This window comes from Abramis brama, assembly GCF_963993115.1.
Source record: "Abramis brama genome assembly, chromosome: 1".
Classification (NCBI taxonomy): Eukaryota; Metazoa; Chordata; class Actinopteri; order Cypriniformes; family Leuciscidae; genus Abramis; species Abramis brama.
Window position 1 is genome coordinate 53510705 of NC_139963.1, and position 14771 is coordinate 53525475.

Below are 14771 nucleotides of genomic sequence, written 5' to 3' on the forward strand. Positions count from 1 at the left end.
CGATTTGGCACCCACACCCGGAACTGTGGTCCCTTCATGTGTGGGCGCTCAACGGATACCCGTTGGTCTCGCAAAGGGAGTCATGAATACCATCACTGAGGCTAGAGCGCCGTCGACCAGGCGGCTCTACGCTTCAAAGTGGTCGGTTTTCTCCAGCTGGTGTACAGCTCGGAGCCTTCCACCCCTCGAATGTGAGGTAGCGGAGGTTCTCTCCTTCCTACAAGAGCTGTTGGATAAGGGCAGATCCCCTTCCACGCTCAAAGTGTATGTGGCGGCTATTTCAGCGTTCTCCGGTTCAACGCTGGGTCAGTCACTGGGAAGGAATGATTTAGTCATCCGCTTCCTCAGGGGAGCTAGGAGACTGAATCCACCCAGACCTCCTTCAGTCCCTATGTGGGACCTTTCTACGGTCCTGGCGGCCATGAAAGGTGCCCCTTTCGAGCCTATCCAGTCTATCAGCCTCAAACATTTGTCTTTCAAAACAGTGTTTTTGATGGCTCTCGCTTCAGTGAAGCGCATAGGCGATCTGCACGCGCTCTCTGTGAGCCCGACGTGCTTGGAGTTTGGTCCTAATGACTCTAAAGTCATACTCAAACCTAAGCACGGCTATGTGCCGAAATCCCTCAACACGCCTTTTCGGGCTCAGGTTATTTCCCTGGCTGCCCTGCCGGCGTCGAGTGAGGAAGGGGACTCGAGTTTTCTTTGCCCTGTTAGGGCTTTAAGAACTTATATGTTCCGCTCTGCTGCCTTCAGACAGACAGAGCAGCTCTTTGTCTCGTTCAGCGGACGTTCCAAAGGAACGGCTGTTTCGAAACAGAGTCTATCCAGATGGATAGTTGACGCCATAGCGCTGGCTTATACTGCCAAGGGCATTCAATGCCCGTTGGGAGTCAGAGCGCACTCTACGAGAGGCGTTGCCTCCTCGTGGGCTTGGTCCAGCGGGATTTCCTTACAGGATATATGTACGGCGGCAGGCTGGGCCTCTCAGTCTACATTTATCAGGTTTTATACCTAGAGGTTCCCGCCTTACAGGCTAAGCTTTTGTCGGTGTAATCTATTTACAGGCGCAACGCGCTACCGACTATACTGGGCAGAACTGTGTAAGACCCACGTTTTCCCACATTAGTGCAGGCTCCCTACCCTGGCTATGTGATGTCATATTCGCGTCTGTGGACATGTCTATATAAGGACGGAGGAAACCCCTCCTGTCTTTAGACTCTCCCTGTGAGGTCATGTTAAGCCTGCGGACGCTACAGTATAGGGAATTAAGGCTCCCCCCCTTATTCCCTGACTCTGTGTGAGTCTATCTGGTGATTATGCACTGTATGCCTGAAATAGCTTCCGGTGATCAGTGTTTTTATCCCAGCACGCACGGCGTTTTGCAAGGGGTTCCCGTAGCGTTTTGATAAAACGCAGTACGAGAGAACTCTCGTAAGAGAACGTACTCGGTTACTAACGTAACCTCGGTTCTCTCTAGAAGAGGGAACGAGTACTGCGTTCCCTTGCCGTGCGTTTGGTTCACTCTGGTTCGCTTCGGCGATCAAAATCAAGTGAATCAGCCTTCTCGAGCTCCTTTTATAGAGGTAAGCCACGCCCGTCTCGGCGGGAAGTGGCGAGGAGGGCGCGAAGCGCCCTCATTGGTCTGATGTTGCATCAGCCTGCGCTCGATAGGCTTATGCAGTTGCCGCAGAGCAGCCAATGAGCGGACAAGCCGTCTTGCTTCAGCTGTCTGCTGCTGCCGCAACGCGTTTTACATATATGAAAATTAAAGGATAATTTTTGCTTCAGTGTTTCGTGAAAAGAGACTTTTCCCGTAGCGTTTTGATAAAACGCAGTACTCGTTCCCTCTTCTAGAGAGAACCGAGGTTACGTTAGTAACCGAGTACGTTTCCCGAAACGTTCTTAGTTAAGTATACCTTCTGTAAGTCACACTTTTGTAAGGTTGGTCTGGACCACTCTTAGCTTTACCTTAACACTGTTGCAGGTCTATATGAATATAATTCTGAAGTTTTAATACACCCAGACAGTGTTCAGTTAGGCTAATTCAAGTGTTTTCATGCAAAGAATAAAATTGTCATTACACTGATTGTTTATAGAATTTTAATTATATTATTATATAGAATAAAATTTTATAAATTTATTTTAATTAAAGAGCACTTTTAAAGACCAGTGAAAGCATAGGCTACTGTCAGTTAAGTCCTATTCGGACGCTAATATTGTTTCTCATGGGCTCGTCTGGTATTTTAAACATTTACAGGGGTAAGTCGGTTATTTTAGTGCCGTCCAAATCCATAATATCAGTGTTTTTCTCACCCAACCCACGTAAAAATCCCTGGCCAAATTAGTACCTTCTGTTTTTTGATAAACAGGCTGTGTGGTAATGTAATTGCCGTCTAAATCCACATCTCTGCGTTTTCAAGAAGAGATTCAAAATTCACTGTTTAAATCCTTTTTGATCACTGCCGAGCACCGTACGTGACGTACACTTTTATTACTGAAATGCTTGAAAGTATTTACAAGAACAATATTTCATCGCAGCTCCACCTCAGCGAACAAAAATGGGAAAGAGAAGAAAGCACATAAAAAATTTAAATGTTTATTATGGCAGCAATATATGATACAATTTAAAAATATGTAGGCAATGCTATTATAGGCTATTATAGTTTGGATTATTTTTTATAATATCCCATGAGTCCTAGTAAATGCAATTTCAACTATTTCTTAAGTGCTTATTTTATAAAGAACACCGCTTTCTCACATAAACAGCCCCTGCATGAGAGAATAATTGATTCTCGAGTCATCGATATCAACCAATTCAGCAGCATCGCCACGGACAGCGCCGGTAACGTCGCACGTAAGAAGGTATATCTTAAGCGGCTTCCTAAGGTATAGTTCGGGGAACACGCCTAGAAATGGTATACCTTCAGTTAAGTTATACCATAAGAGTCTTTGTAGCGCGCTAAGAGACAACGTTATCGGGAAACTCAGCCCAGACTGGTTATGGTAAGGTAATGCCATACTTAGCAGGGGTAGTAAGAACCCACCTCTCTGCTTAATCATACGTCTCTTCCTGTCAAAATGAATCTTTTTATTTGCGACGTACTTTATTTCAGTTTTCCTTCTTTTTAAAGAGTTATGTTGTCTTGGGGTTAGTGGTATTTGTCCGTGGAGTATGTTCAAAGCCACTTCACACAGAGCCAAAATTAACTCGTCAGGTGATGATTGGAGAATAACATGTCGTTGCTTGGGTGTGGACTTGTATAATAGCTTTAAGAGGTAGAGATTTCTGGAAAGTCTCGAGCTTATTGTTACTTCTGGATGGATGTACACCACCGGATAGTCTGACAGAAGATCCGTTCTGAGCTGGAATTTTTCAGGCGTTTGTGGGTTATAATCTATTAATAAGTAACTGTATGGACGTTCGGTTGCATCCTGGTACGCTTCGATAAAAAACTTTGTATTGCCTGGAAACATCTGCCATCCCAAGTTGCCTATCTGTTGCTTATCGCAAGGGTTTTTAAATATTGTTAAATAGTTTGTATTAAGACTTATAGTTCGACTAGATTTCCCCTGAAAAAACAGGTTTTGTATTAACAGTAAACAACTCATAGATCTATGGTGGACAAATTGTGTAAAAATACGCTCAATTAAGTTACTGGAAGCTGCACTTCCCATAATATCATCCAAAACTAACAATGATTTTCTGTCAGGAGGGAATAATGAGTCATCATTTAGATTCTGTGGTATGCCTTCAATGAATTTAATATCAAAAGAATGTAACATTTGATCATACATTGGTTACCAGGATGTATACACGTACACAAAATTATCAAACCTCACAGAACACATTTTGTCTGAATTATGCATTAGAGTCTTCACAAAAAAAGTCTTGCCGCTATTACTAGGACCGCTAACAACCCCAGAAAACGGGTGCTGCAGTCTCCAGTCAAACACATCTGTTTCACACATTTTCAAAATATTGTTAAAACCCGCAAGGCAGTGTGGTATAATCCGGCAGAAGAACGCTCTTGTCGTAGACTAATCTAAAATTTTTCACAACTGTTTTATTACGCAGTGTGAAACGTCTCTTATTGCGAGTGATAGTCTCTGTATTATGTTGTACAGCATATTACATACAAATTTACATTTGTGGGACCTTTTGTCATTGTGGCCCCTTAGACAATATTCACAGACGAAGCTAGTGCCTATGAACCCCTTCAAATTTTGTATTAAATGATAATGGTTTTCGTGGATAAAGTGATGGACTGTCTTTGGATGAATTTCATCTGTGTTTTTGTGCACTAATAGCCCCCCTGAATGGTCCCTGTGAAAGACTACAATTTTTAGGTCTAATTTTTTTTTCGAACACGGTCAGGTCGTGAAAACCTATTTTTTCATCTGGTGCAAAACCACATTCTATATGGATACGACTCGCTGGTTCTTGTAACTGCTGATCGTTATACGTCGGATTAAGAAAATATGCTAGACAATAGCTAAAACACATATTGTTATCGAGATTAATCGGAGAGAATAAATGCATTTTATTTCTCTCTATAGATTCACTGATGGCTAGTCCTGTAACTCTCCTGCGTCCGCCTCCCTGCTTATCTCTCACTACAGAAATCTGAAGTGTTAATGTCGAGTCTGTGTTTAGATCATTGTTACTTTGCATGGCCTGTTCAATCTGATCAATAAAAGATGTAGGGTCGTGATTGGTTTCAGGTGTTTAAACCGCATTTAAAGAAGTAGGGAGACTATCGCCTGTTAGTGCAATATTGACGTGACCACTCTCTCCGGCCATCAGATGAGAAAAATCTACAATCTCATTTAAAATATTCTGCAGATGAATATTATAATCGGCTAAATCATCTGTATCTATTTCGTGGAGATTCAGTGTTTTATTAATTTCTAAACCGTTAAATTGTGGTCTAGGCGTAATTGTGAAAGCACTTACATGGCCTCCTTCAGTCGCCAATCTATGTATTTCGCTCTGATTTAGTCCCATGTCAGAAAGTTGTGGATTATAATTGGTCATTCCTGACAGAACTCTGAAGTGTTTGCACGTGTTTCGCTGACCTCCCATAAAATTACACTAGGAACACTTTATGTATCTTTAAACTTTGAGTCAGATAATAAGAGTTTTTTGTTCTCCTTTAACAACAGTTATGTAAATGTTTTTAAACTAGTTTGTGTTTTATGTGAAATGTAACAGTTTTTACAAAATACATTGTGTGAATGGCTACATTTCCTTTTCTGTAAATTATTGATTTTTTAACACTACCGCTAACATTTTTTTTTTTTTTTTTTTTTGATAACTCTTTTTTTAGAGAAAATGCAATTTTAACTTATTTCATTGTTGTTTTAACGTTTTTAACATTTTACAAAATTAATGAACGTTAAAAGACTGGTGTACTTTAACGCAATATTTAACTGATTTTGAACACTTCAAATGTAATGAAACATCTGCGGTAACATCTGCATCTGCCATTCATTCCTTCAACCGCCAGAGGGAGCCGTCTCCTGAATACTGAATACTGCCACATCACTTCCTGTTCCTATCTGTTATAAGCCATGTTGTTTGTACATCATGTTGTGAAGTATTGCCAGTTTACCCTGTCTCTTTCGAGTGTTTTCTTTACCCTGTTTGGTTATGTTACTATGCCTGTTTATGACCACGATTCTTGGATTATGGATTTGGACTAGTTTGCTATCAGGACGGCTTCTACTTATATCGACCCTGTGCCTGTTTGTTGACTACGATACTTGCTCTGAATATCACTTTGTTTGTACTGCTGTGTTTAATAAAGCACTGCACATGGATTCGAACAACCAACCGAGTCAGTCATCGTTACACATTTGCCTTGGTGTTACTTTTTTGCAGACAATACAAAGGGTACAGTACAGTGAAGGGTAGAGTACAGTAACTTCAAAATAGTGGTCAAAAGTCTAGTTGGAGCTCACAATCTTTTATGTAGATCATTTTAATTAATAAAACATCTAATTGACAGATTTCCAGTGTCCTAGCTATAATTAATTTGGCTGGACGACTAAAAACCTTTAAGTAATTTTTCTCAGTTCCACACTCTAGCGAGTTAAGGTATTTTGCCTTTGTAGGTAAAAACATATAGTATTAAGAGATTTAACCAAGAGATTTAATCAAATCAGGAAATTGATATCAATACTCAACCCTTTAGTTTGATTAAATCATGCATCAAAATCACCACCGGATTTTTACTAAATTTAAAGCATTAGTTGGTCTACATCTTGGTCACACACCTGTTGTTCATCTTGTTTTATAGCCTGTCAGCACACCTGTGACATCATCCAACTGTCGTAGCCAATCAGAAACTGGTGTGTATCACACATGCTTCAGACACCGGTTCACGAGAAGCATTCCCATAGCATCAACGCCATGATGCAGCACTGAGTTTCACTGGATACATGAGGGAATTTTAAATGTGTGATTTATATATTTGGGAAAGACATGGAAATTAATAAAATCTTACAAAGTCATAGGGATTTTTATAATGAATAACATTTTTACTAGCCATGTCAAGCTCTACAAATATTTAACAGATAGAAATTGCTGAAAAAAAAGCTTTTAGGGAGAACATTTTTTTTTTTTCCGCTTTGGATCAGATTTTTGAATGACAGAGTGACACACGAGACTCATGGCTTTTATTTTTAAAGATGCATTGACACACACACAAAAAAAACTATTTACTGGCAGGTAAACAAACAAAAGAAAGGAAAAAATAATGAGAAAGTAATTTGTTTGTTTGTATCTCTTCAAGTGACTATAATAATGGTGATTATTAAATCATCTATAGACTATTCCATAATCATAATTAAGTCAAGCAAATTCAAGAGTCATACATCTCAGGAAAGGTGACATAATAAACACAATTGCAGAAGGATTAGCTGTGATAAAAAATAAAAAGAAGCTAAAAACAGGAACAGAAGACAGGACCAAATCAGCTCCATCACACAGAACAGAGAGAGGATTTTACACACATCTGAATATGTCCATTACAGTATATGATATTATATTTAAAGCAGTTTATATGCAAACCACAAGAAAATTACCTTGAACAAATTTACAGATTTGCCTTGAAGGCAAATGTCCATAAAATCCATATAAATGAAAATAAAACTTGCTGTTATTTGTAAAAATATTTTAATCTAAACTTGATGGTGTCACTATTTCTTCAGGGTGGTCAGAGTTTTTCACCCCTCTTTTTTCTGAGAATAAAAAAAGAAAAAAATAAACAATCCTCAATACATTTTTGGTATTTTAGATATTGTTACAGATTTGCTCGACACTTACCAGTATTTTATTATAATATTTTATTGTAATACTGCAGGCATTCAATTTGGATTCAATTGACCACACAACATCAAGATTTTGCGTATGATTCACAACAATGGTGACAATTAAAAAAAAAAAAAAGCTTCATGCTGCAATGCATGTTGGGTAGCTTTCATAGTACAAAACTCATCCTTAATTCCCAAGCTTTTTTGTTTTGATTGTCACCGTTGTTGTGATTCATATCCAAAATCTTGATGTCTGTGTGTGACTACGTGATACACTTGCTCTAAACATCATGTGCACATGCTTTTTATACACCTTCAAATAAGTGATCATTTTAATGCTTTAGGTACCAATATTGCAGTCCCACAAGGTTGGTGGTTATGACAACATCTGATGCTTGTTTTGTGGTGATTTCATGATCATCAATAAGCTGAAAACAGCTCATCTTACTTATTATTGGCTTTCTCTGCCACAACAATTGTGTTTCACAAACACACAGTTAAAGCAGTCAAATAAAAAAAAGGGTATATTATACAATATTTAAAAGGGACCAAGAGCCCAACTAAAGCAAACACTGATCAACAAATATCAACGTCTAAACCTCTGTTAATTCTCACTAAGATCATCTGACAGCAATAGTCAAAGTAATTATGTCTAAATGAGACCATAAATGATGTTGAAATATGTCCACAATGGCCACATCTGAACTAGTTTTAAGCTTGTACGAAGGTTCGATGAACGTCTAGATATCGGACGTGCAGAACACGTCAAAAAAAGACGTCATAAAAACTTTCATTCTGGCTCCTCAGTGGACGTCTTTTCAACGTCCGACTTTTGTGACAAAGACGTTGAAAAGACGTGTTTTGGACATCATTTTGCTTAGTGGGTAGAAATGTGTGTTTACCTGTGAGAAGTGAGCAGAGAATGATCAGTCCCAGCAGACACAAATCACTCTTTTCAGACATTTTCTGTTTCTGTCAGTCTTCCCTTCAGTTTAACATCATCAGCCCCTCAGTAAAATCAGTAAAAATGGTTCAGCAATACCTTGACTTCATGTGTAAAGACTCATGAAGTCTAGCATGAGAGTCCAGATCCGCACCAGCTTCTACTCAACTGAAGCAACCAGCTAAAAGAGAGAAGAGGAACTACCAACAGAATCCACAGCCATCATCAGTGTAAACACGGTTCAGAGATGATCAATGCTCGATGTGGTCAAACTGAGTTTTGAGTAACACGTTTCCAAACCTAAACAGTGAGCTCACATGTAATGTGACATGTAATATCACAATAAAAGCACAGCCCACAAGCCCACAATCACCTTGCTCAATTAAAACCATAAAAGGTTACACAAGAGTATAGAATACACAGTCTAACAAAGGAGAAGCAAAAGAAAAAATAAAATCCTTCATGTATTGTCTTAAAAATGTTTTCATTCATCCAATAAAAAATAGGGTAATGGTTCACATCTATATTTTATTACTTGAGCCAATGAAAAATAAATAACTTGCCCTAAACAATATTTTCATAAAACATAAAAAGTATTATTTTTCTTGCTGAAGAAAATCAATTAATTTAAATTGTTTGTTTTAGTTGTGACACAATGGTGACATGTTTCATGCTGCAATGCATGCTGGGAGCCAGCATGGTATACAACTCAATACTGCACAGTAGGGCTGGGCGATTTAAATCGCGATATTGTTATGCGCATCTCGTCAGTAAAGCCGGTTCCTTGATTAGTAGTAAATCACCATCACCTGCTTTCAGATGGAGCGGCATTTAGGGCTGAGAAGATAATTAAGTGATTCATTTAGTGATGATTGAGCATTATTGAAGACACCTGATGTTAACAAGCAGAATCACTGAAGAAGAAAATCACAAATTGTAAGTTACCATTAAGGTGATGGGTGTTTGCTTTAGTTAGGCTCTTGACCATTATATGTTTACTTTAATATTTACTGTTGTTTGTCTGCTGTTATTGATTTATAACAGTTAAATGAACAAAGTAAAATGTTATCTTATAGTGTTGGTTATGTTTTGACATAATCATACTGTGATCTGAAAAGTGAAACATATTAAGATAGTTTGGTTTAACTTGTTAGCAGCAGTTTAGTGATTCTTCAGCCTATGATTATCAGTACTTTACTTATAATTCAAAATATCTAATAAACATTGCTCTGATCAAAAAGACGTTCAGACATCAATAATCAGCCTGTGAATCTCATCAATGGTGGTGACAATAATAAAGCATGTTGCAGTGGCTGCCACCAATCACAACTCAGTAATGGCTCCCATCATGCATTGCGGTATTAATAAATTATGATCTGAATTGTCTATGTAATTTACTTTTCCTCATTGAATATTCTGCTCCTCACCATTGTTGAGATGCATAGACTGAATCTTGACATCTGTGTGTGCCTAAAAGAATGATTTTTTTTTTAAACAAGTTTTAAGAAATCCTTCATATTATATCAAAAATTCTGGCCATTTATTCAGATTCACAGTTATGAACATAAATCTAAGTCAGAAAGAAGGATCTTAATGAGTTCAGTGATCAAGTTCAAATGATGATTGTCATAATATAACCAACACAGATCACTTTTTATTCTTTGTTCAACTGGCAGTTTTAACTCAAGATACAACCGCCAAACAAAATCTAAAGTACACATGAAAGGGTCAGAGCCCAACTAAAGCAACTACCCATCACAATAATGGTAACTTACAATTTGCGATTTTCTCCTTCAGCGATTCTACTTGTTAACATCAGGTGTCTTCAATAATGCTCAATCATCACTAAATTAATCACTTTATCTCATTAACTTAAACACTCTTGAGTGTGGACTCATACACTCCCAGGAGTGTTAATTTAACACTGGAGGTTTTGCTGTATACAAAGAGCCGTAGTTAACTGACAAGCTGAGCCATATCGCATTAAATATCGCTGGCGATACGTCCGCGATTTTAATGCGATATGGCTCAGCTTGTCAGTTAACTACGGCTCTTTGTAGTAAATGCCGCTTCATCTGAAAGCAGGTGATGGCGATTTACTACTAATCAAGGAACCGGCTTTACTGATGAGATGCGCATAACAATATCGCGATTTAAATCGCCCAGCCCTACTGCACAGTGTCACCATTGTTGAGATTCATATGCTGATTCTTGATGTCTGTGTGTGTGTTTAAAAAAATCCCTGCAACATATTTAAAAATCCATATTCAAAATGTCGGATCTGTGGCAAGAAAACTGGAAATAGTTTATTGATAATAATTAACCACTTTTTTTTATTAGGGATACGATTATTGAAATATTGTACTTTATGATGATAAAAAACTATTATCTCCTTTTCATTTTGGTTTCTGTTTTACTTTGCAACAAATTATGTGTATTAGTAAACACTGTTACAAAGACCACAAACTCACATAAAAGCCAAGAGTCAAACTGCTCAACTAAAGGACACACTGATCACCACAATGGTGACCAAACATTGTCATGAAATAATTTTCATAGCCATAAAAAATATTGTTTAGCGAAAGTTTTATGTTTTTCATTGAAACCATTTTTTTCAGTGTGTTTTTCCACTGAATCAGACATATTCTCCTCTGTCATGTTACTCCTGCCAGCTTCCTGATCTTGATCCAGTAGAGGTTTCATTTCATGTGTGAATCTCCTGTGTTCTGATTCTGGTTCGAATGATTGGTCATGAACGATTCGTTATGTTACAAAAGACCGAACAAATCAAACCTGAAGACTCAAGACGTGAACAATTCTGCATCCGGTACCGACTGCATAGCTCAGTTTATGAGGATGTCACGTGATGAACGAACGACATGAACCCGAAGATTCCAGAGTATTGTGGAAATGATCTATGTAGTGGTGAGACTGTAATGAAAAGCAAACCCACTTGTCTTTTAAGTATTTTATTCTTGCAAGAAAGCCATTTACACACAGACATCAGTTTTCTGCAGTGAAGGGCAACAACGCCTAGTGCGGGCTGTCTATATTTACATCACTCACACCTCACTGCTGTGTTACTGTTATTCAGAACGAAGATTTATACCATACAAGGAGACTAAAACATCTCTCATTCTCTAGTCCCAAGAAGAGGAACTGTTTCTAAAAAAATTGCAGAATGTCTTGTACACTGTTAGACCTTACCGGGTTTTTTTACAGTAAAATACTGGCAACACTGTTGCCAGTAAAACACTGTTAATTGTACAGTTCTTTACTGTATTCTAGTTTGTTTCTGTAAAAATGCACTAAATTCTAATTCAAATGAACTAATTACACTTGCAGAAACTGACTGCCTTAAATTGACCAACTGTCATTTAAATGTATTAACTAAAATTTAATAATGTGAGCAAAGTATTACTGTGAACTTCTTTCATTTGAGACCACTAAAAAACTATTGCACATAAAGAGATTTCCACTGGACCAGCAACTACACAGTCACTGCCTGTTAAATAAAGCAACATGCAGCAAATCATCAATGTTTGTAGATCTTCTCCTGGACTGAAGCACAGGCTCTACTCTTCACCACAACGGTGACCCAAAAAATAAATTTTACAGTAAACTACTGGCAACAGTGTTGCCAGTATATACCTGTTTTATAACTTACAGTTTATTACTGTTAAAATACATTTTGTGGGTGTGACTTTTTATCTTACACTGTTAACCCTTTCAACCCCACAGGGAAATCGACACTACAACGAGTAAAAAGTAACATTGAGACAGTGTTGCAGTGAGATAATAAAGTGAATATGTAAGTGATAGTTGAGCATTAGTGATGAACACCTGCTGTTAATAAGCAGAATCACTGAAGAAAAGAGAAACACAAGAACAGAAAATAGAGGAACACAATAACTACAACTGACTTCCAGCCATTACACATTATTACACTTTTTATTAACCAGTATGACTTTATTTCTGTCATACAGAAGTTGTTATTAAAAATGTTTGTTTGAAGTTACCATTATAGAGATCAGTGCTTGCTTTAGTTGGGATGCTGATGCTAAACTATTAGTTTTTCCGTTGCTGCTTGAGCTGTGTTTTTGCAAGTCACACTTGTGCACACACACAGTTTATGAATGATTGCGGTTGTAATGCTTATGATGACAAAATCATCATATTGCCTGTTCATTCACTTAGGAATTAATTCTTATTAATTCAGAGTTTTATCCTCAATCAAAAGTGTTACATTAGCACTCCTGTGAAACTACAGCAATAAATTACTATGACTAATTTTTTTTAACACATCATGCATAAACCAAAAAAAAAAAAAAAAACAGAGCTACACTATGTTTTTGAAACACAGAGATATCACAATTTAGCACATTAATCTCAACAATGGTGGCAATATTTCTTTTTTTTAATTATTCATGCAGCAGTGCATGCTGGGAGTTTTATATTATCCTGGAACCCAGCATGCATTGCGACATAAAACTGTTCACCATTGTTGAGATTCATATGCTGATTGTTGATATCTGTGTGTGTCTGAGTCAAGCAGGAGTAAAATAAAATTGAATGCACTATATGATTATGATATTTTTCAGAAGAGCTGATTACAGAAATATTGATTTAATTTCGTAGATACACAGATTTATGCTAAATATGAAATACTCATAATTTCAATGAATATATACAGTAAAAATCTGAAAATCAGATAGTCCAAGATGATTGTGACATCATCACAGAAGAATAAAAACACCTGATCAGCTACTTCTTGACTTTTTCTTGCCATATCAAATGTGCTTTATAAACACAGTTAAAGCAGTCAGAGAGAGATGAAAGTTAAGAAGTCCAGGGACAAGAGACCAACTAAAGCAAATACTGATCTCCATCATGGTGACAACAAATTTTATTATTAATTAAATCTCTGTTAATTTTCAACAAGAACTTTTGTACATGTATGAAAGAAATAATCGTAAACTGGTTTGTAAACTGGTTTCACACTCAGTGTTGCTGGAAGTCAGTTGTAGTTTTTGTGTTTCTCTTTTTTTTTTGTTCTTGTTTCTCTGTCCTTCAGTAATTCTGCTTATCAGGTGTTCATCAGTGTCTCAATTCACTCACTTCTTTTCATTCAAGTGGACTATATTAGTGAACTAATGTAGGGAATAGTGAATGAGGGTATAGGGTGTGATTGGGAAAACAACCTCTTATTGTCGACTTTGAGCGCTGTTAATTCACAGTATATTCCTGTAGGCTAGTTTTGTTTTCTACGGTATATTACTGTTTTAATGGAATATGGTATTATATTGTCAGAATTTGGCCTTTTTTTACAGCAAGGGCTAACAGTGTAGACATGTAACACCTTGTGTTGCAAAGACATCTTCAGCTCACATTTGGACACAGTACACTGTAATTCTCCACTAAACTATTGGCTGTTGTCATGCAAGAACATACATTACATGAAGTACAATTAATTGCCATAACACTCCTTTCTTTTGATTATTATTAAAGTTTTTTTCAACTGCTTTCACATAAATTTCTTACTTGTTACACAATACAAACAGAACCATACACTAAATCTTGGCCTTTGACTAAGTCAAAGACACTTTTTTGCAAACCACAACACACAATTCTCTATGTAACTCACAAAAATCTAACAGTAAGTATCTTGATTTCCTTTTTCAAACACAACTTATCAAAATGCCACAATAATTCATCAGATCGTCACACACTCTCCTCATGTGTGCAAATGTTACGCCTCTGTAAAAGCGGAAATAGAAAGTATGACACGGACACGATGTTGCTTCAGTCAAGTCCAATGTTGTAATGGATGAACGTAAGCCACACGTTCCGTACACAGGCTGAACGAGGCATTAGCAATCATTAACAGATCCTCCAATCACAAACTGGTACTTAAACTTTTGGCAAAAAGAAAGTGAAACTTATGTAAACAAGCAAACACTGCATATTGTAATTTAAGGTGCATTTCCCCAAAATGTTATAGAAGTTAAATAAAACAGCATTTTAAACACAGATCGTCTTTTTATCCTATTAATCTCTTTTACCCAAAAAGCAATGGATTTCCGATCTACAGACCATAAGTGTATTTTAACTTTCTCCTTTTTATGGACCATTTTAAGTATCTTTAACTTATATCAACCCATTCAGTGTATCAGTATTACATCATTTTTATCATCCTTACACAAACACTCATTGCTTTACTGAACACCAATCAATCATGGCTTTAGAATAGGCCTATAAAAGGCCAAAGGTCAAGTTATAGGGTTTTTTTGGACTGTGCAATACTGTATTCACAACCATAAACACTGACAGTAAAAAAATAAATAGTTTGGTTTCAATCTTGCTTTCATGTTTACCGTGAATTTTTCAACATCTCTCCTCCAATTACTTTCAATCTTGTAAATAAATGTACATAGAAGCTAATAAAAAAAAGAGTTTTAGGTTTTGAATAACTGTGCATATGATATATCCAAAATATAAAATTATGGCAAAGGTG

At 37.1% G+C, this 14771-nt stretch overlaps 1 protein-coding gene across 2 annotated transcripts in view; it reads right to left on the bottom strand.

Moving 5' to 3' along the window:
• The window catches only part of LOC311087880 (uncharacterized protein), a 60573-nt gene extending 52028 nt beyond the window's left edge, over positions 1-8545 (bottom strand). For both annotated transcript variants that reach the window (XM_084121357.1, XM_084121358.1), the window contains exon 1: positions 8217-8545. In XM_084121357.1, the coding sequence (XP_083977483.1) occupies positions 8217-8277 (61 nt within the window). In that variant the 5' untranslated portion in view covers positions 8278-8545. The remainder of the gene's footprint in view (positions 1-8216) is intronic.
• Positions 8546-14771: the final 6226 nt, after the last annotated feature.